The sequence below is a fragment of the Podarcis liolepis genome (genome assembly GCF_965112155.1).
Source record: "Podarcis liolepis genome assembly, chromosome: 6".
NCBI classification, from domain to species: Eukaryota; Metazoa; Chordata; class Lepidosauria; order Squamata; family Lacertidae; genus Podarcis; species Podarcis liolepis.
In genome coordinates, this window is record NC_139559.1 from 28,861,325 (window position 1) to 28,884,402 (window position 23,078).

The 23,078-nt window shown below is 43.8% G+C and overlaps 1 protein-coding gene and 1 long non-coding RNA gene across 2 annotated transcripts in view; both read left to right on the forward strand.

Moving 5' to 3' along the window:
* The first annotated feature begins 6,666 nt into the window (after positions 1–6,666).
* Positions 6,667–23,078, forward strand: part of AHCY (adenosylhomocysteinase) — a 28,253-nt gene continuing 11,841 nt past the window's right edge. Inside the window, exons 1-7 of the mRNA XM_083508182.1 lie at positions 6,667–6,896; positions 10,774–10,964; positions 12,381–12,456; positions 15,000–15,152; positions 20,177–20,289; positions 20,994–21,201; positions 22,099–22,186. Of these exons, the coding sequence (XP_083364308.1) occupies positions 6,869–6,896; positions 10,774–10,964; positions 12,381–12,456; positions 15,000–15,152; positions 20,177–20,289; positions 20,994–21,201; positions 22,099–22,186 (857 nt within the window). The 5' untranslated portion in view covers positions 6,667–6,868. The remainder of the gene's footprint in view (positions 6,897–10,773; positions 10,965–12,380; positions 12,457–14,999; positions 15,153–20,176; positions 20,290–20,993; positions 21,202–22,098; positions 22,187–23,078) is intronic.
* LOC310709168 lies at positions 13,089–13,879 on the forward strand. Its single transcript, XR_014527381.1, has 2 exons — positions 13,089–13,176; positions 13,207–13,879. It is a non-coding gene; the product is annotated as an uncharacterized lncRNA (long non-coding RNA).

Genomic DNA, 23,078 nt, shown 5'->3' on the forward strand with positions numbered 1-23,078 from the left:
AAATTAAAAGAGGTAATGACTGCAAAGCACTTTCTATATCAAAATGTTGAAATCTTGATTAATAGAGTGTGAAGTTCTTGTTTACGCTCCCTCTTCTTTGTCTTAGTCCAAACATGTTTGACTTGTAGCAGGGATGTCCAACAGGTCGATCGCGATCTACTGGTAGATCCCCTGGAGGTTTTGGTAGATCACGGTTGATCACTGGCTCCCTTTCCTCAGCCAAGTTTGAGAACATGCTGCCACCCAAAAGAGTGGGCAGATGCTTATTAACTCTCACATTTTAAATTCCATTTTAGCTACTCCTGCTCACTATCAGATGATTCAAAAGAGAAAATAATAGGCCTTGCGATACATAGTAAAGCTGTGTATTCAGGACAGAGGTGATTATCATTTCCTGAAGAACAAGTAAGGTTATTTGAAAACATAGGTAATTAGATTGATCTGGTTATTATAAATATGTCAGCAATGATCAGGTCTCCTTCCACAATTAGGAAGATGAACAAAAAAAATCTAGGAGGGGAAATGACACCATCTAGAATCTATGTTGCTTTCAGAGGCCTCAACCAATTAGTAGCGTGCGGTGAATTTTTTCGTAGGGGAACAATTAGGGCCAGACATCAGTTTATGAGGACCATGGGGGGTGGGGAACACTACACGTGTGATTTCATGACGGCCTGACATCGTGCATATGAGCATTGTGCCTCCCTCCCTAAGCTGGGCAGAAGCTTCCTGGGCTTTGGGAAGGAAGCACCAGGCTTTAATACTCTAATTTACCAGGAACATTTAAAGGACTAGCCTGGTCCCCCTAGTCTACTGACTGCACGCCACTGTTACCAATTCATTTGGCAAAGGGCCTAATCCAAGTCCACATGAGAGAACCTCCTTCCTCTCTCAAGGAACGGAGAAGAGGGATTTCTCATATTGCCCTTCTGAGCTTTGGAGATCTCAGCAATGAGAAACTGCTCATTTCCAATTCCTAGTTGGGAGAAGAGAGAAGGTGGGTCCCCTATGGCATGCTGCTGAGCTGCAGGAGATTCAGAATCACTCTATCCTGAAGCAATATAAATAATACACACACATGTATACACATTTCCAAAGTGAGATTGAGACCTGATCTTTCCTAGGATAAACCCATCCATCTAATTATTTATTTCAGAATATTTTTATTCTTCCATTTGATGAAATGATCATCAAGGCAGCTTGCAATAGATTGTAATAACACACACACACACACACACACGTATATATACATATATACATATATATATATATATAAACCCACACAACCCAGAAGCCCATTTTTATTAATTGTCTACATTTATATTCCCTCTTTCTTCCAAGGAGCTCAAGACAGCATAGATTATTCTTCCTTCTTCATTTTATTCTCACAACAACCTTGTGAGATCGGCTCAGAGATTGTGATGAACCCATGGTCATGCACTGAGCTTCAGTTGAAGCCTGGTCTCCCAGGTCCTCATCTGACAGTCTTGCTACACTGGCTTAGCTTCCTGGCTGATGGCAGAGATCAAAATGTGCTTTCCTTTAAGCTTTCCAGCCCTAGGTCAACTGGAAGTTGGAAGAGAGTATCCTTTCTGACAGGTAGGCAAGCAAGGTCCCTGCAATTGTTCCTTCTCTGGTTGATGGATGGGGCCAGATTGCTCTCCCCTTTGCCATGACGTACTTCTTGGAAAGGTGTGTAGCCTCCCAGTGGTCCTTGGTCCCCTGGTCAATGTCAGATGCTTGAACATGCTTCCCTGTCATCCTCCATGTTCTGTGGCATGTTCAGAGGACTCCCAAAAAAGAATGGTGACCACAAATTATGGGAAGCCAGAAATGTGCAGACCTCTGATTTTATGGATGTCTGTGGATCACACTGTCAATTTCATCATGATCATCCCCCCAGCCTAGGATGTTTTGGGCTTACTTAGACCAGAGACGATCTATGCCATGGTCAATGTACCATCTGGTCTTAACAGTATTCTGGCTTCTGTCTAGCCTGCACATCCTCCTGCTTTTTATTTAGTAACCACTTGAAATTCCAATGCAGAGCTTTCTTTCCTCCAGTGTTGTGTCTTTTTTATTGTGAACCTGAGAGCAGGGACTGTCTTACTACTGATATAAGATACCCATTTCTTTCATCTCAACCCTGCACCTTCAGCAGTGCTAAGAAGAATAAGTCCCCTTTGAGCATTATTACAGGGTGGGAAAGACGATGCGAATTTAGAAGTGCAGGCATGGGGGTGGTAGAATAGGAATAGTTTTTTCCTCTCTCTGTCTCATCTTTTTGAAAGCCCATATCACCACACACTCGTGATTAGATAACAGAAGGTACAGAGCCATGTCTCACACTATTTGCTTAATTATCCATGCTTCTAGAATAATTAACAACTATGTTTATACACATCATTCCAGCAACTCCAGTTCTTACGGGACTTTGGCCATAAGGCTATTATTCAATATGGTTTTTTTGCCAATTATTTTTATAGATTTTCCAAAGTTTAACCCAATTATATAAATTATACCCAAAATAAAAGCAGTATATTGCTAGTTCAGTGGCTGCTGCTGCTGATTTATAAATGGTACATTAGTCTAACTGAACTGGCAATATTTTGCCTTTTTATTCTGTGATAGGCCAGTTTATTGATTCCACATATTTGCAAACTACAAACTCTAAAAGTGAAATGTGCTTAACATATTAAGAATTATTCACTATCAAAACTGTGCTTGTAACAGAAACTATCTTTTGATTATAAGTTCTGGGGGTGGTGATACTATTACCATAATGCATTAGATGTGGTTTTATCACATTATTTTTCTCCAGAAATTAATCAAAATAAAGTTCTTATCCAACTGAAAGGCAACTTTTCTTTCCCATGGTTATAGAATATATCATATCTGCCCTCTGCTGGGGAGTTCCATTTATATGCAAACAGATAACACACTCGGGAGCAAACAACGTACAGTGGTACCTTGGGTTACATACGCTTCAGGTTACATACGCTTCAGGTTACAGACTCTGCTAACCCAGAAATAGTGCTTCAGGTTAAGAACTTTGCTTCAGGATGAGAACAGAAATGAGAACAGTGCTCCGGCGGCTCGGCAGCAGCAGGAGGCCCCATTAGCTAAAGTGGAGCTTCAGGTTAAGAACAGTTTCAGGTTAAGAATGGACCTCCAGAACGAATTAAGTACTTAACCTGAGGTACCACTGTATAATGCTGAAAACATATTTATGAACCGCATGGGCAGATCCATGCTACACATTTAAAGCAGACTCAATGCATAGTTAAAGCACATGACTTCATGCAAGGAAACTCTAGTTTGTTATGGGTGCTGGGAAAGGTAGCTCTGAAGGCTGCAGCATGCAGGGTGGGAAGTTTAATTCTTTTCCTCACCCACTAATCCTGATGCCAATTGCCTCCCTGCCAAACCTCCATGGGAACTTTCCTTCTGAAGCTAATAGCAGCAAATGTGGGAGGTGGGATTTCATTGGGATCGCAGCAGAGAAGAAAATGGCAAATGCTCCCTCCCCATTAGCTGTGGCCCTCATGTCAATCAGGCCCTATCCACCTGCTATTAATGTATAGATTATCTATGAGCAGATTAACACAAGGCTTGCATTTGCCCACCTGTTTAGGAAATTATGCTTGTAAGAAGCAACCATTAAATTGAGCAGATAAGTGTGGATATTGCTGTAAACTGGGATGGAAGGGAATACTCTAGATGTCATCTGAGGGGTCTCTCAGGGCCCTGCAATTCTTGGTGTGCCAGTGTGGGAGCCAGTGTGGTGTAGTGGTTAAGAGCGGTAGTCACGTAATCTGGGAAACCGGGTTCGCGTCTCCGCTCCTCCACATGCAGCTGCTGGGTGACCTTGGGCCAGTCACACTTCTGTGAAGTCTCTCAGCCCCACTCACCTCACAGAGTGTTTGTTGTGGGGGAGGAAGGGAAAGGAGAATGTTAGCCGCTTTGAGACTCCTGAAGGGGAGTGAAAGGCGGGATATCAAATCCAAACTCTTCTTCTTCTTCTTGGTTGTAAGACTGAGCTTTGTTCAGAAGAGGGTTAATAGGAACATGCACAACAAACAGAGTTTGGTTTACGGTCACAGTGCAGTGATCAATGAGTCATGGCTTCCCCAAAGAATCCTGGAAATGTAGTTTGTTAAGGGTGCTGAGAGTTGTTAGGAGAATCCTGTTCCCCAAAGAGAGCTATAATTCCCAAAATGGTTTAGCAATTAATCTCTTTTCCCAAGGTCCTCTTAGAATTGAAGCAGGGACAGAGATAATGTATCCAAACAATTCCCAGCTTCCATAACAAAGTATGCTTCCCAAGATTCTTGGCTGTTAAAAATGGTTTAATACTGCTTTCAGTGTATAGTGCAGACAGGGCCCCTATATGTCAGAAATAAAGTTTCTTTCCTAGCCACACCTTCTCAGTGGCATGATATGTTTATGGGGATGGAATGATTGGTGTGTTTTCACAGAATCTTCAAGGGAACCACCCTCCCTTGCCATCCGAAGTGGTTTCGTCCAGAAAAAGGTTTGCAGCAAAGTGAGAAATCGGCCTAAAAAATAGAAACTAAGGGAACCACAGTAATCACCCAACTAGAAGAGAGATTCAAAAGCCTTTCTAATAATTTTATTGGGACGGGGGGAAGCTGTTATCCTCACGTTTCTACTCCTCTCGTGGTTATCTCCAGATAAGCATGGCTCGCGTAAAAAGAGAAAATGTGATGGCAAAACAAAATTAAATAAATATAAATCCAGCCAATATAAACACATGGTGCATTACTTAACTGCCTTGGCTTGATGTGCCTGCATGGGATTGGTTGTTCCAGGGGGCAGTAAATGGACTCATTATCTGAGCTGGCAACCTGCACATTGCCAGCAAGTAGGAGACATAGACGATTACGCTGAAAGAGCCTCTAGTGTTTAAGGTACAATGCAGTATAGCAGACATATAAAACCTAGTGTCGTGGTAAATATCTATAATACAGGACTCAGCATGATCCCACCAGGGATTGCTCTTGCATTTGTGGCTTAGTGCAGGACAAAAGGGCTGAGCAAACAAAGCACATTGTTATTGCACATGTGAACATAAATGTAAGTGACTCGTATATAAAATGTAGGAGGGCAAAGCTGAGCCTGGTATATTAAGAACAGTTGTGGAGGGACAAATGTGCTCAAAACCATGATCTTATACATATTTCCTGGATTGCATCCTTCTTTGTTCTCTTTAGTTTAGTCCCAGGAACTGTTCTGGGCTTGACAATCACTGCATCTCACTGTTTTCATAAAGCTGTAAAATGTTTTCATAATGCTGGAGATCTTGATGTTGTCCCTAGACGTGAGAAGAGTAAGGCTGTTGTAATCCAGGGCACATTTACTTCCAAATAAATATACTCATCACTGAGATGCACAGAAAAGAAACCATAAAGCACAACTTCTGTCAATCACTCTACTACCAAGGCAGAGGAAGCTGTGCCTTGTGAAATATTCCCACTTCCCTTAAAAAAAACAACACCATAGTTCTTTTGGGGACTGAATCTGGGAATCTTAGACCATGATAATTCATGGGAAACATATGGGCACAGGCCATGAAAACTTCAAAAGGTAAAAAAGGGCATCTTTCACTGTGTTAGCAAAATTTTATTTTTAACTGGATTCCTTTGATCATTCAAAGGCAAGTCTCTGGGCTGGGTTCACTAAATCAAACAAACAGCACTTTAAAGCTATCACTGATGTGATGGTCTGTCTCTCTTCTCAAAGCTGCACGCCTTGATCATTCAAGGATCACAGCAAAAGTTGGGCAGGATGGGCTGCAGTTCAGCAGACCACCTGCTTTGCCAGGACTAGTTCAAGACTGGTTCCTGAGGCAAACCACAAAATGGCACTCCTCCTCCCCACCAGGGAAGACGTGGTGAGTGAAAATCTAAATCAGGAGCAGAGAGGATGGGATAAAGATCTGTGCTGGGATGTGTTGTCCCTGTGGATCCTGCCATCCAAGGCAGTCGCCTCACCTTGTCTCATGACTGGGCCGGCCCTGAGCTCTGCATATCTGCTCCAATTCCTGGCATCTCCAGGTGAGACTGAGCAAAAGATTCCTGCATTGCAGGGGGTTCAGTTGTTTCCCAAACAGCTGCTTTTGGACTACAATTCCACTCATCCCTGACCACTGGTCCTGCTAGCTAGGGATGATAGGAGTTGGGTCTGCAGCTGTTTTCGGAGTGCAAATTTGGGAAACACTGAGTGACCCTTGTGGTCCCTTCCAACTCTACAGTTCCATGGTCTGAAACCCCGGAAAGCTCCTGCCAGTAGAAAATGCTGAGTTCATAGATGGACCAATGGTCCATTTCGTCTCCTCTGTCGCTGGATCTACTCTCCTGCTTCTCACCGCGGCTACCTCGGGAAATCCCTTTCTCGACCTCTGAAAACTGGAGGCTGCCTATGCATAGCTGTCAACGTTTCCCTTTTAAGGGAAATTCCCTTATTCCGAATAGGATTCCTCGCAAGAAAAGGGAAAAGTTGACAGCTGTGTGCCTATGCCCTGGAAGGAGAAGCACCCCGAAATAAAAGCACAGCTGAAACCCAATGAGGCGGAGGCGCAAGAGCCGTTCCCCTCTCCCTCTGCCCACCGGCGCGGAATCCCCGATCCAAGGCCCGGCGAGCCGCCGCCGCCGCCGCCGCGCGCTTCCTGTTCCTCTGCGCATGGCGAGGCCGCGCCCCCTCCGTGCCCTACAAGGGGATTGGTGGAGGCGGCCTCGTACATTTGTCAACCTGGGCGAGTCTATTTAAAGCCTGCATTTTGCCGCCAGTGGCTTCTCGCCGCCTCTCGCCTCTCGCTCCCGCGCCCCACAGCCGCAGAAGCGCCAGCATGTCCGACAAGTTGCCCTACAAAGTTGGTAAGGGAGCCTCGTTGCATGTTTTTGTGGGTTTTGATTGCTCTCTGTGCTTAAGGCCTGCAGAGAGCGAGCGAGCAAACTAGCGTGCTCCCGGTTTTCATCGGGGGTGGCTGGGCCTGGAATGGTGCGTTTTCTGCCATGCTTCCCCCTCTCTCTTTTATTTCGTCGTGATGTTTTATAAGCAAATGAATTTTTTTGCACCGTTTTCATTGTTCTCGCTCCACTCCCGAAATCATTTTTTTTTAAAAAAAGTAAAATTTGCAAATATTAATGATGATGCTAAATGTTATCCCCCCTAGCCCAGTTCTGGTGTGCAGGGAGGGCTTATTTTTTCTCTCCTTCCCGTAGTCCAAAATGGACTTTGGCTTAGCTAGGCTAGCGTGTAATTTCTGAGCAAACTCCATGTGGGCTCCGGAGAAAGGTCTGCTTCTGGGAAATGTAGTCCCTCTGATCATTCGGCAGAAGGTTTGTTTCGTGGTCGTGGAGCCGCGAGGACTGCATTTCCCAGAGTGCTCTCGGGGACCATGCTGTCAAGCCGTCGCTGCTGCTTCCCTGCGTTAAGCACGCTGCAGGTTTCTATGAATCGCCCCTGCTTAGGGAGAAGCCTGGCTATTTTGAAATACGTGGGTAGATCCGTCAGAGATAGAAGGGATTTTTGGAAATGGGGAAAAAAACCCACCCCGTTTCTCCAGTCGCGTACAATAAAATGTTTCGTAACGTCATAATCTGCTACCTTTGCAGAAGGAGCTTAAAACTAGGGCAGAGGCTTAAAGGGAAAGTTGTGCAATAGTGTGACTACGTCAGAATATCAGGCTCTGATATACGTTAAGAAGACACCCCCCCCCAAATATTTCTTTATATTTTTAGTTTGGGCTTTTCCCATCTTGGCCTCTTCTAGAGATGCTTAGTGTATGATCTGAAGACATCTGAAACAATGATTGACAGGCAGAAGGCCTGTCACGTGCTTAAATGAGAACTGAAAAAGGAAGCTATTGATGTACTGAGAAAATGTGGAAAAAAATCTCTAGGTTTCACCATGCAAATCACTGGGATTCACTGTAGCGGGTCACCAAAAGATCTTGCTACTCAGTTACAAGAACCTGACGTGTGCTAAAGTTAGCTAACTTATACCAAAGTGTGAAGTTCTTAAAACTGCCCTTTCTCTATTTTCCATTCAAGTATTGAAGTATCTGAAGTTTGGGTAGGGCAGGGGGGAAAACAAGATATCTCAGTTCTATTCAAGGTTAATGCTGGCATCCCAGTTACCCATTAAGTGGTTTGCATCAGCACTTTTGTTTCTCTGCCACTTCAAAGGCTTCATGTAACTTACCTGATGCAACATTTGTCAGTCTTTTCTGAGTTCATTCCCACAAGAGTCTCTCATAAGATTATGACACACAATGTAGTCAGGTAAGGTAAAAGGTAAAGGGCCCCTGGACGGTTAAGTCCACTCAAAGGCGACTAAGGGGTATGGCGCTCGTCTTGCTTCAGGCCTAGAGAGCCAGCATTTGTCCACAGACAGTTTTCTGGGACATGTGGCCAGCATGACTAACCCCTTCTGTTGAAACAGAACACTGTGACGGAAGCCAGTGCACACGGAAATGACATTTACCTTCCCGCCGCAGTGGTACCTATTTATCTACTTGCACTGGTATGCTTTTGAACTGCTAGGTTGGCAAAAGCTGGGGCAGAGCAACGGGAGCTCACTCTGTTGTGGGGATTCGAACTGCCAACCTTCCAATCAGTCAGGACCCCACTCTTTTTGGCCTTTGGTTTTGTGGCTTGGTTTAGCAGAAACGGGCACAGACAGAAGCCTCTGAACTACAAAGGGCAGCAAATGCTGCTGAGAAGACAAAAGTTATTTAGGTTAATGAAATACCTATTTAGGTTAATGAAATACTAGTAAGTGCTTTCAGAAGACAACAAAGGTATTAACAGTGCCAAATCCTGCCTAAGGTTCTTTCATATGTTGTGATGAAATAGTGCCCAGTGGGATGGGTCAAAGTCACAGATCATAGTGGGGCTGAAATGTGTCCGCTGCCACCACCTACTCAAACCTTTGTTTCCTTAACATTTGAGTGCCCATTTATTCAACCACCTTGGTGAAGTCTTGGCTTATGGTTGCCAATTCTACTTACTGAATTATAGTTACTAGAAATCACTGCAAAGTGTGCTTGCCCTACTATACCATGGGTTTGTGTTTTTGTTATGTCCCTCCCATCTTTTAGCTCTAGCATCTGATGCAGCAACTTGCTAATGTTGTCAAATTTATAGGGTGCTGTGAAGCCCTTGAGTAGCACTTCTGCAGGAGGAAAAGTTGACATTGCCATGCACATTCTTTTAAGGGTTTGCGGGTGGCGCTGTGGGTTAAACCACTGAGCCTAGGGCTTGCCGATCAGAAGGTCGTGGTTTGAATCCCCGCGACAGAGTGAGCTCCCGTTGCTCGGTCCCTGCTCCTGCCAACTTAGCAGTTCGAAAGCACATCAAAGTACAAGGACATAAATAGATACTGCTCCAGCAGGATGGTAAACAGCGTTTCCATGCGCTGCTCTGGTTCTCCAGAAGCGGCTTAGTCATGCTGGCCACATGACCCGGAAGCTGTATGCCAGCTCCCTCAGCCAATAAAGTGAGATGAGTGCCGCAACCCCAGAGTCGTCCGCGACTGGACCTAATGGTCAGCGGTCCCTTTACCTTTTATGTCTCCTTAGAACTAAGTCCCACTGATTCCAGTGGGGCTTTTTCCGAGGTCTGCAGCTTTACTAGATCCAGATCAGAGGTCCTTCTAGCTAGTATTCTGTTTTCAACAATAGCCAGGCGGGTGCCTCTACAAAGACAACAGGCAGGATACCTTGAACTTGGACAGTAGACAGAACCAAAGGAAGTAGATGTGCACTCAAGATCTCTGCAGAAAACAAATATGTGGGGTAACTTTATGAGATCTTACTTGCAGTGCACATATTCTTCTGTTCACTCTTTTGGATCATGTAGACACCAAGGTGTTTTAGTGCTGCAGATCTATATGGTCTTGGCCACACAGAATGACAGTAAAATGTATGCCCACCAGTGTCAATTATGGATGTATCATACTAACTTTAGCTTTTTTAGGAGCCAGCTCTTATTGTGGATGTTTGCACCTGAAAGGCTTTAAAATGGGATCTTCATATATTTTTTGAGATTTCTCTGAATATTTGTTTCCTGAGCTCTGTTGGCTGGCTGTCCCCTTCTTTTTAAAAAAAGGATTTTAAAGATCTAAGTGCTTGGCAAATGAGTTTTCCTGTATTTTCTGCAAGATTAGCATGTGGTGTAATACAAGCTAAGTGCTGCTGTGTCATAAAGGTTTAATGTACCAATGTTTGGAAAATGAAAGCTATATTTAGTTGCAAAGAACTTATGGTTGGGGTTTATCTTGCTCTTAGTTCTTTTAGAGCTGACAAATGCCCGCAGGCTTAAATGTATTCCTTGCAGAATGTTGCAGTTCCATGGAATGGTTCTCCCTCGGCCCTTATTCCAGAAGCACCTTGCTTCAAAGACTTTACAGAAGAAATTGCCTGGAAATGATGGTTTCTTGTAACTTAAAGAACATTACACCTAAATCGGATTACCTGTATATTATTTTTTATTTTATTTTTTGTAAAACAGAGGTAGAATTTAATAAATCTCTTAGCATAGTATAACACAGTGTATGCATAAGCTCTTAACCAAAAAGTTTCAAGAGAAAATGAAGAGGGACTGCTACTCCTCTTTCCCAGCTGCTGCCAAATGTCTCTCTTGATAGCTTCATAGCAGTTGTGCTGCTGCTGCTGTTAGTGGAGAACCTGAATGGACTACAGTTTCATGAATGCCTGTTCCAACCACCTGTTACTCCTTATGTTTATAGCTGACATCAGCCTTGCAGAATGGGGTCGCAAGGCCCTTGAAATTGCTGAGAATGAGATGCCAGGGTTGATGAAGATGCGGGAGATGTACTCTGCAGCAAAGCCACTGAAAGGTGCTCGGATTGCTGGTTGCCTACACATGACTGTTCAGACTGCAATTCTGATTGAAACTCTGGTGGCGCTGGGTGCGGAGGTAAGCATGTTTTGGATTCCTTCTTTAAGGAAGAGAGAGAAAGAAGGAACCTCATTGTTGTTGGCTAAAGTAGAACAAAATGGCCCAGACAGTGTTTGTTCAATATTTTTAAGAGAAATGGCAGAATAAAAAACGAAACACTAAAATGTGAACTTGTTCTGAAAAAGGAAAAAATTAACTTGTGTTTCCCTTAGTAAAGAGGACTACTGACCCATACCAAATGGAGCATTTTCATGCATCACGTTTAAGTAAAGCCACAGACTCTGAACACTGGTCTTTTGTAGGTATGGTTAGCCATTAAGAGTCAAAGTATAGTTGGAGTTGTGTAGCTGTTGAATAAATAGCCAGTGCAAGAGCCAGATCAGTACTGTGGCGTGTGGGTGTTTTTTAAAAAAAACTTTGCCCCTCCTGCAGCTCCAATTCCTCTTGGTCTTCTTCTGCCTGGCTATTTGTCAAACAAAAAAACAGGTGGACCAATCTGGCAGCCTCTAGATGTTGATTGGCTGCAGTTCCCATCATTCTTGACGATAGGCCATGCTGGCTGGGGTGAGTGAAAGTTGGAGTATGACAACTGGAGGGCACCAGGTTAGGCAAGGCTGAGCTAGGCAATATTTAACACTTGGAGTTTGTTCCTGATCATGCTTCAGAGCAGTCATAGTTGGCACTGAGGAAGCACATTGGGGAGTACCTCATTAGAGCAGCAGCACTGGCTATAGGGATTTAGACTTGCCATTGTTTTTCTGGCGTAATGGAAGTTCCATCTCCCATAAGGATTCTAGCAGTGGTAAGAATAGATTTTCTCCCCACCTGAAGTGTAGGCTGAGAGCCAGCATTAGTCATTAGACACATTGAAATTGAAGACGTTGTGGTCATTGATTCCAATAGGTCTGCTATGAGTTTGTCTTTGAATGCCAGTTTGCAGGGGGATTGCATGTGACCGAGAATTCCGTTCACCTGCAACCCAGTTTGCGCAGAGGTATATTTAGATGCCAACTTCCCAGCATTGCTATCATGTTGTTGACTGCCCACTCAACCCAAGAAGAAGCAAAGCCAAAAAAGGACATAGAATTCAATTTCATATCGGGTTAATAAACTCTTGATTGGACCTTGAAAGGGGGGGGGGGGACATCCACATTGTAACATTGTAAGTTAGCTCTATTCAAAACTTCAGTTACATCCTGATATTTAGCAGATGCATTTTAGAAAGGTTTTCTTTCGATACGGGTAATGGTTCCCAAATCTGATTAAGCCTCAATTTGTAAATAATTGTTTCCTGTTTCTTTAAACTGTTTTGCCTTTTAAACGAAACATGCAACAGGGAAGTAAAAAGGGTTTGGACTTGCTTTGTTATCTCTGTAGAGGAAGGTAGGGAAAAACCCCTGATGGTTTCTGGATATATTTTGATTTCTTTTGCAGGTGCAGTGGTCCAGCTGCAATATTTTCTCCACCCAGGATCATGCTGCTGCAGCTATTGCCAAAACCGGGGTTCCTGGTAATATGTTGCTTTGATAACACTTTAACTCTTGTCTGTTTCTTTTGCTCGGTCCAGCCCAATGACCAATAAAGAATGTAGCGTAGAGGGGTGAATTTGCCAGGCTAGCACCAGAGCAGAAGAAATGCGCCTGAGAGTGATTTCTCATTCTGAATGCAGTGCTGACAGGGCAAAATTCTTTTGGTGTATCATCCTAGCAAAGAAAAACTGTTGGTGAGAAATGGCTAAGCAGGCTGTGCTGCTGCTTATAGTTCATCAAAAAGAATGAAAACGTAGATCGGGGTAGGGAATCTGCAGCCCAGGAACCAAATGCAGCCCTTGGGGCCTCTCCAACTGGCCCTAAGAACTCTCCCCACTGCTACACCCCTCACTGACCCAATTCAACCCCCAAGTGTTTTGCCTGGCTGGAGTGCTTCTTGGACTGATAATGACTTATTTGCCAGGATGGAGGATAGAGGTGGGGGGCCGCGTGTGTGTCTGTCTGTCTGTAGAAACTAGCCTACTGTACAAAGGTAAAATTTACACTCATTGCTTCCCCACTGTTGCCCTGCCTAGCACTGGCAAGTGGTCCTTGGAAGGTTGCTCAGAAGGAAATGCATCCCTAGCGGTGAAAAATGTTCCTCACTCTTGATGTTTTGTGACTTGGGCCAGTTCACGGTGCTGCAGACGCTGCGGTGGGCCAGAGTGTGCGCAAGCGCTATTTCCTGTGCTCCTTCCAGCGTGGAGGAGGCGTGCGCAGCTTCCCATTAGCTGCAGGAGCTTCCTGCAGCCAATGGGAAGCCGGCCAGCGTCTTGGAAGGCGGTTCCCGCTCTGCTCCAGGCCGGTTTGGGGCGGCGCACGGGAGCCGACTGAGCGGGTGGCGGGGGTCCATGGGCCAGTTAAACATGGGCTTGTGGCCCATGGGCCTTTGGTTGCTGACCCCTGATGTAGGTTATAAGCTGCAGGATAAAGGTAGCTCTCTAAGTAGAGAAAGCTTACCCTAAGGAGTATGCTACTCTTGACGATGCAGTATTGTGGCTTTGAAGATTGAACATTCTGTTTAGGAGTCCAGCATCCTGACTATTTGCTTGAATATATAGTGAGAACCCTTCTCCCTCTTTGAATGATCTCATTGTATGAAGTCTACTTAACTGTTGATATCTGTTACTGGATAGGGGCTTGGGTAAAGTGGTCTGCTAGTGCTGCATGTTGGACAATAAGAACACATTAACGTATTTAAGGATATCTTGGGAATTTCAGCAGGTATATCTTTGCTTACTCTTGCAAGAGAGTGTCAAACTTCACTTGTCCAAATTGCCTCTTCTATACAACCAAGAAAGGTACAATCCTCTATCCTAGATGGAGACTTATGAGAAATGGAGAAATTCCAGATATCTAGTTGCTCCCTATTCAGTAGTAGGTGCAGCAGCTTTTATTTTTATTTTTTTTTAAATTATGATCCTCCCCAATTCTAATTTGGTTGCTTAAGGTTACAGTCCTTAACACACTTTCTAGGAAATAAACCCTACTGATCTCAATGAAACCTTCAAGTAAACATGGTTAGGATTGTATTGTAAGTTAGTAATGACTTAAGTCTCACAGGTTTAAATTGGGATAAAACATGTCTTAGTCTGGGATCTAACCTGCTGATTATGCATCCTATGGGCTTCATTATAGGCCTCAAAATGTGGAAACATGCATCTAGGCATCACACCAAAACTAGCAAATTCATTGCAGCATAAGTTGGTGAACCAGACTCTAGTCCATAAGAAGTTGTAAGGCCACAATACAATTGTTTAGTTTTCAAGTTGCTGCAAGACTTTTGCTGTGTTTGCTGCAACAGGCTTAGGCATGGCTGCTAGTCTGGAAGATGTCAAGGCATGTATTTTGGAGGATGAACACTCTGCCTGCAGAAGTGTGAGTCTTAAGAGTTGACGTGTGGAGTGAGGAAAGCCAAAGGGATGTCAACAATGCTCAATAACTCTGTACATCATTTTCATGGAAAAGCTGAGATCTTCTTTAGTTGAAGATAACACAGCCAATCCGCCCCCACCTCCTTCAAACCCTTCCTCCAAACCACACCTTTTCCCATGAAGCCTTAATCTTCATACTTGCTGATGCTACACCTAAGTAAGTGTTTATGAAATTTAAGTATACGTACTGCCCCCCTCTCTGTTGCCTCCACAATGTCAATTTAGATTGCAAGCTACTCAGGGCATGGACCTGTCTTTCTGTTGCTCTGTGACAGTATGGCATGAAGAGCACCAGCGTGTGAATGTATAAGAAACTGATGGATTCTGATTAAGGTCTTTAATGTGCATGATTAAGCGGTAAACTCTGCTTCCCTGTTCAGATGTAATTATTTTTATTTCCAGCTGTTTATGCAGAGATGAGTTTCTTGTTGCTTCAAGGGAAGATTGCTGATATCATGATAGCACATCTTTTCATTTAGCTCTTGAAACTGCATTCATTTGAGTGTAGCTGACTTCTTAAGTCTTTTAATTACCTTTCTGTTTAATTACCTCTGTGTTTTAATTGCCTCTCTGTTTTGACTTGTACCTAGTGTTTGCTTGGAAGGGGGAAACAGATGAGGAATACATCTGGTGCATTGAGCAGACCCTCTATTTTAAGGATGGGCAGCCCTTGAACATGATTCTTGACGATGGGGGAGACCTCACCAACTTGGTCCACACAAAATATCCACAGCTCTTGAAAGGTAATTATATGTGGTTTTGCATAAACATTTAAAATATGTAAAGTGCAATGTAAGAATGAAGGAAGCTGCCTAATACAGATCCAAACATTGTCCCACCAAGCTCAGTATTGTCTAAACTGACTGGCAGTGACTCCCCAGGGTTTCAGATGGGGAACATTGTCAACCCTATCTGGAGATGAGACCTTCAGCATGCAAAGCACTTACACTACCACTGAGCTGTTGCCATTCCTCCTTGAAAGTCCCTAGATAGTTCCCTTCCACTATATCATGCACATAATGCAATGTGATTGAGGAATGCTATCCAGAGGCACTGTGTGCACTGACCTAATTAGCAATTCTTTCCACTTGAAATTGGTAGAAAAGGCTATACAAATCAGGCCATCATGCATACGGGCCTCCAGGGAGGGAGTCCACATGATACTGCTTCAGGTGTATGGTGGGGTGGATGTTTTCATGCTACAACACCACTGAGTCACTATCTATCTGAACTACCTTGGCAAGTAAAGAGGAGCCCTTCCTACACTTGCCTGCTTCTTGTAAGATTTTGCAGACTAGTAACTTCTGGATGCTTTGTTGCATGGCTGGGTTAATCTTAACTATGGCTTGCTGAAGCAAGCCAACGCCATGAACTGTGCTTTGGAGCAGACTTGTTTCAACAATTCATAGTTAAGCCTAGTTAAGCCTAGTTAAGTTTGTCTAGGTTTGGATGCTTCAGCAAGCTGCAGTTAATCTAAAACAGAAGTGAAAAGTTCCAAACCTTCCGTTCTTCAGTGCTCCTGAGGCAATAACTCCAGTAGCAATAAACAATGTTTTTGCATGGTGTCTATTAAGCCATTACTTTAATAGATGAATTACTTAAGAAATGAAACTCGGACAAAAAACATGCTGGCTAAATTGAGCAAGATTGGATGCTGTACTCATCATCTGCTAAGCAGAGAGTTCAGTGTTTCTGGGTACCCCCACTCACCCTCCTGCCAGTATAACTTGCACATGCTTTCTGCCTTCATGCCTTAACCTACAGAAACCTGTAAGAATAAATGCTGAGATTCTCAAAATACAAGGCAGCATACCTACCCAGTTTCTGTGATTGTACAGTGGTATAGCAGAAGGATTCACCCTTTGGGATTTTAGTCTGGAGGAAACTGCCTTGTTAGATCAAAATCAATGGATCTTCTTATCTGTATATTTTAGTTACAGTACTTTAAGTGCTGCTGCCGTGGACTTTTTGTGCTTGTGCCTAAGGGGCAGAAGCTTTTGGAAACACCAGTCAGACAACATACAGCCAGGAAGTTGCTTGCGTCAAATGGTTGTGCGCTGCGTTTTAGTACCTTTATGAAATCCACCCTTCTGTGTTATTTTCCTTGAAAGAAGAGGCATGTGCTAACTTCGCATATATAAAGTTATGCAAGGAACAAGGCATGGTTAAGGTTAAACCAGCATTGTTACCAAGCCCCAAGAAGTTACTAGCCTGCAAAATCTTATGAGGAAGATGAACAAGCATGATAGTGGAAAAAAAGAAAAGGAGGTTGCAGGCTAGAATTGCAACTATGCCTTTTGCACTTTCCTCTTCTCCTGCTTGCCTTCCCTCTTCTTCCCACTCAACTCCAAGCCATAGAGCAGAAGTGGGCACCCCTCCCCCCACTTTTAAACGTTTTCCTGCACACAGTGCCACCTGAGCAAGCCCCACCCTCTGCCCAGAGTGTTTTGGGGCCTGTGCAGAGTTTGCATGCAATGGAGAAGTGAGCAGAATTGTCCCTCGTTAGCCTCTTATGGATTTTTAAGCCCTGTTGGAAGGATGTAAGTTTCACCAATAAAGAAATTCACATATAGCTAGGCGGATTTTTTAAAAAGGTGAAAAACGAGTAGCCGTGAGCACTACTGAAAAGTGATTTTTGCAAAAGGCCCACTAGAGGGGGGCATTGCACTTTACACTGCGTTTGGGAGCTGAATTCCCCCACCCACTTTGATGGTAACAAAGTAAAAACATGCTGGAAAATATTTTAAAGTAATATCTGTTTCAAGCAGAGCAGGGACCATATGACTGTTGGCTAAAGGGCAAAATTCTCCCCATCACATGTCATGGAATGATTAGGGTCCATCCATAGATTTGTCTCTTCATGTAATCTGCTACTGATTGGCTGCATGTGACCATACTGTGCTCCTCTCTCCATCTCATGATCTGCTGCCAATTCCTATTATTTAATAAGACACCAATGTTTTCTACATTTATATTATTAGATTCATATGCTCCCACCCTTCAACGTTAAAAGTTCTGAAAGCAGCCTCTCAAACATCTTGGAGGACGCTGATTCATTCCAATCCGGTTTCAGTCCAGGTCTTGTCATGGAAAGAGCCTGGCGGATGGCTTAAGCCATGGAATGGATTTGGTGTGTGACCCTATTAGTTTGCCTGGATCTCAAAGTGACTTCCCGTGTCAGTGAATATACTGTTTCTCTAGGCTTCCTGGTAGGATTGGCTAAGAAGCAGCGTTTCCAAAGAAAGAGGAGAGGGAATTTTAGACACAAAGGAAACACATTTAAATTTCCCTTGGTTAATTACAGTATTATTAATTTAAGACTGTTTTATACCACTTAATACTTGCACTCGTGTATGTGTGTACACTGAGAGAAAGATAACATATACCATATACTCTATCTTTTGTATTTGCGGGTGTTGATGATGAGACCAGGAAGCGTTAGGATGCTTCTGGCATGTCCCCATAACTCCTCCTCTCTGGCCCTTCTGACATTTGTTGGGTCATTGGAGAGAAGTGAATGACATTGAGGAAGTCCCTGGTATTGCACACAAGGGGAGGAATTCAACATTGTGCTCTTCCAATGTTCCATCAGCAGAAGCATTTCATCTTGTCAGAAGGAATCATCCTTCTCTTCACTCTGTGTACTGTTCTAGGGTTTCTCTTGACCTCCCCAAGCCAATTTTGGGGAGCCTGATTTGGGTGTGTGTGTGATCCCTGTTGCTAAAGCAGAAGTCATTGCACAGGGCTTCTGTTGATGGGACTCATTAGGTGAATCCCACCCTAAGTCTTTTTCTTCATTTCTTTCAATCTCACTCCTCACTCCGCCCCTAGCAGACTCAGACAATTGGGCTGCTCATGATGCTAATGGAAGGTGCTTTGTTAGTTTAGTCTCTTAAAAACCTTAAGCTCATTTTCCCTCCCTCTCTGTCTATTGAAGATTATATCTGTTCTTTTAAGGGCCTTTTCAGATGCCAATCTTCATCCAGCCTCTAGGTGGTATTTATGGTCTCTCCCATTTTGAAGGATCCAAGGGTTTGTGTCTTACATTAATCCTGCCAATATAGGTGAAGATACTCTCTGACCTCTGAAGGACTACCTGGTTTTTCTCAAACATCAAGATCCTTGAAGGCGAGCATTACTTGCAGATGGACATAATCTATTAAATGCACCTCATCCACTAAAATGCCAACAGGACTGCACTTCCGTGGGCGTTTTCTTTGCCTGGACCAACCAGCCTCTTCCTTTCCACTTCTTTGAGGCCCTCTCCTCTGTTTGGTTTAATCCATGGGCTGCTAGTGTAGTGCCTGTGGGCTTATCCATTCAGTAGAAAACATTCTTTTTAAATGAGTTTCATAAATTTCTGTCACTGACCCCCCCAAATCGCTTGGAGACACCTGTGGAATTGGCAGTAATTCCTGTCTTTTCATCTGCACATGAAGCTGCGCATTAACCTTTGTAGCAGTCATTTTGTTATTTTAAGTAAGCGCCATGTTGTAAATCTTTGTTTTTGTTAATGAGCTGCACAAATTTTAAGGTTACAGGCGATTTCAGACTTGGCATCTCCCCTGCAAGAAACAGGTGGGAAAGTCTTTATGGGAGGCCTGGGCCGTCTCAGTTATGCATGCGTGCATCCCGGCCCTTCACCTCCTTCTGCAACTGTAATTGGATAACTACCAGCTGCCTTTTCCAGAAACAAATACTTAAGCACCACTGTGTTGTAAACAAGTTAAAGAGCCATTAGGGGAGGGTAGCATTTTTATGCAATACTATCCATTGGCCACTTTCTGTTCTGCTAGGCTGTATTCATGTGACTTTTCCCTAACTGTTAAGTCCCCGTATTATATTTGAGCTTTCATGCCATGTAAAAGTCACTTCTGGAACTCTAGTACAGGTTTAGTGCTTATTTCCGTTTTACTTGCTTCCAGAAGACATCCATTTGCAAATAATATGGAAATGGGTGCTCAACTTGTACTATATTCCACTATAGTTCCAGAAGTGGCTGTTACATTGCAAGAAAGCTCAAATATAATACAGGAACATAGCAGTCAGGAAAACGTCGTGGAAGTAGAATAAACAGCCATATGGATGCAGCCTTATTAATCTGCTGTATTGCATCATAGGATTCTTTTCAGAAAAGCAGTTCACTGAACATCGCCTCTCCTGTTCTGCTGGCCTTGTGTCACAAGTCCTAGTTTCATCCTGATTTGTTCCTTTCCCCCCTGTTTTGGTCCATTCACCATGTGAAGTAGGGAGGGATGTCAAGCTACATAATGAGATTCATACTGCAAGCATGGAAAACCTAGTGGTCCTTCAGATGTTGTTGGATGACTGCTTCCTTCAGCCCTGGTCAGCATGACCAGTTGTAGTCCAGCCACATGGAGGTCCATAGGTCCCCCCAACGAAAGTCCAGGACTACCATGTCAACTGACAGTGGGTCTCTAAGGTCTCATGCAGAGGTCTTTCCTAGCCATGCCACCTAAGGTCCTATTGAACTGGAAATGCTAGAGGAATGAATTGCCCCAGTGAGGCTGCCCCTTCAGCTGTGTTGCGAAAGCCTGTTGTAAAAATATTATTGGATATGAGTGAGGATACCATGGTTCATGTTCTTAGCATTCAGATACAAACCTATATTACTTTAGACTCGACCTTGTATGAAGAGGGTTCCTACTACTAGAGAAGTCCTCCTAAGAGGACTACTAAAGATGGCTGCTTAGCATTGGTTGAGATCTGCAGCATATTGTAAACACAGTTGGATTCTTCCTTGCAGGAATCAAAGGAATATCTGAGGAAACCACCACTGGAGTCCATAATCTCTATAAAATGCATGCCAAAGGGGCCCTGAAGGTGCCAGCTATCAATGTTAATGACTCTGTCACCAAGGTAAGGTCACTAAACTCTTCTGTATTGTCTCTCCTTCCATAGCTGATGACTATGGATTTGTTCTTCCTTGTGTCTCATTTTTCCTCTGGAACCTTCACCTGCCATCTGAAATGATAAGGGTTCAGTAATGATTTTACTCTGATGAGCTGCTTGTCCACAGAACAACTCATCATAATTACTGATTTGTGATGGTGCTGGTCTTTTGCTTTGGGAAGCAGTAGTGGCAAAGCCTTCTGAGGTGTGTGCTTCAGAGAGTGCATCTGAGCAGTAAGCTAGTAAGTCATTCCCCACAGCAAGTCTTTTTGGGGAAAGATGCATAGATTCCTTTGAAACTATAAGCTTTTGCATTCAAGCTAAATTGCAACGGGGGGCACCCTTCTTAACATCCGTCAACACTTGCAACAACTTTCCTCTCTAGGTTCCTGCAGCATTTGTGTCTAAAATATAGTTTGGATGCAAAATATCAAAGGCCTCTGTAAAGAAACTGCCTTTCTTTCGCCACCCCTGAAAGTTGACACTTTGCCAAGGAAGACTTCAGTGGCAGAATTATGGATAGTAGAAGTTGGGTTTAAACATGCTGATTTATGGAAACTGATGAAACCTGGATGCATTTAGCCTACCTCTAGCATTCTGATGTGCTTGCTTCATGCTGCGATCATCTTTGGAAATTGCATCAGTTTCTCAAATTCTGCTTTCCTCCCTAGAGTAAATTTGACAACCTCTATGGCTGCCGGGAATCCCTCATCGATGGCATTAAGCGTGCCACAGATGTCATGATTGCAGGGAAAGTGGCTGTTGTGGCAGGCTATGGTGATGTTGGCAAAGGTTGTGCACAAGCCCTGAGAAACTTTGGTGCCAGGGTCATCATCACAGAAATTGATCCAATCAATGCACTGCAGGCAGCCATGGAAGGTGAGAATTGAAGGACCGTTTGCTCAAGTGAGTCATTGCTCTTGGTGAATCCAGCTAAGACATATGTGGCATAGGCCCATTAGAATGAATGGGAGTCCCAAATCTGGGGTCCATGCTTTAGGGTATGTTGTTTTAACCCTACGTATGCCACCCTAAGCGCTACGGGAAAAGGGTCAGGATGATACAGCTGTGATAGATACTTAAGAGCTGGCAAAACAGGAGGCATATACCTTGTTTATGGACGCGGGTGGCGCTGTGGTCTAAATCACTGAGCCTCTTGGGCTTGCCGATCAGAAGGTCGGCGGTTTGAATCCCCACAACGGGGTGAGCTCCCGTTGCTCAGTCCCAGCTCCTGCCCACCTTGCAGTTCAAAAGCACGTCAAAGTGCAAGTAGATAAATAGGTACTGCTCCGGCGGGAAGGTAAACGGCATTTGCGTGTGCTGCTCTGGTTTCACCAGAAGCGGCTTAGTCATGCTGGCCACATGACCCAGAAAAACTGTCTGCAGACAAACGCCGGCTCCCTCGGCCTGTAAACTGAGATGAGCACCGCAACCCCAGAGTCATCTGCGACTAGACTTAACTGTCAGGGGTCCTTTACCTTTTTACACCTTGTTTAAGGCAACCATCCCCCATGGTCTAATAGTGAAAGAGAACAGATACATTCTGGATCAGAAAAGGCAAGATGAAAGGTGGGTCACCTGTTGATCTACAGGGCCTTTTTGTACATTACACAGGGGAAGCCAGAATCTCTTTCCCTCTTTCAGTCTTAGAATGCGCATGTTTGCTGCATTCATTTTTTCACGTTTGTAGGTGTATGTGTACACCTCTAATGCGTAATGTGTGAAGAGGCCCAAAGTTACAGTTCAATGCATCCTTTCCCTTCTCCTTATTTCCAGGTTATGAAGTTACAACAATGGAAGAAGCTTGCAAAGAGGGCAACATATTTGTTACCACCACCGGATGCTCAGAAATTGTGCACGGGAGGTACTGTATATGTTTTAGCTAGTGACTGCTATCCCTGTGTGTATTGGGAAACAGGAATTGTGGAAGATGGTCTTGCAGATATTACTATTGCACAGCTTGGAAAAATAGGATGAATAAAAACTGACTCCTCAGAATAAAAATTGTCCAAACCATAAATATTGTTCCAAACTTTTACTAACAGAACTTTCTTCAAGCAGACACAAAACAATTAAGTGATACATTCAAATGGTTGCATAAAATCATGTGCTTGTCCAAGCACAGGTTCAGCTTCTTATAAATATAAAATACTATTTATAATCAGAGCTGACAAACAGAGCTCTGTCTCTCCTACAGACTCCATTAGCTTGCATTCTAGCCCGAGGCTGTTTTCTCTCCAGGAGAGACATCAGCATGTCTTTCCCTCAAAGGACTCCCTCAAAATGGCGATTTGCAACTCAATACCTTACTCATGTGATCTAAGGTTAAGCACCACGTGAGAGAGCAGAAGAGCAGACATACATCAACAGTTAATCATCAACTCATTAGGTCCTCAAGCAGCTCTCTCGTTATCTCAATGGAAATCCCCCAATGTTCCCTTTAGCAATACACATACAGAGTCATTTTCTATTCAATGTACAATTAAGCAACACATGGTTCATTGAAGCAGCTTTCATGATGGTCTTGCTATTATCTTGCTCCCAATGTCATCTTCTGCCCGTGGAACACAATTAAAATGGCGTACCCCTCTAGAATTTGTGTTCTGCAGATATAGGACTATTAACTTCTATCAGCCCTATCAGCATGGCAAAGGATGATGGGAGTTGTAGTCTAAGAGCTCCTGTGGGGCAGAATACTGACTGTTCCTGCAATGCACCAGAGCCCGTTCAGCTGTTAAAACAATTTAATCTGCCCA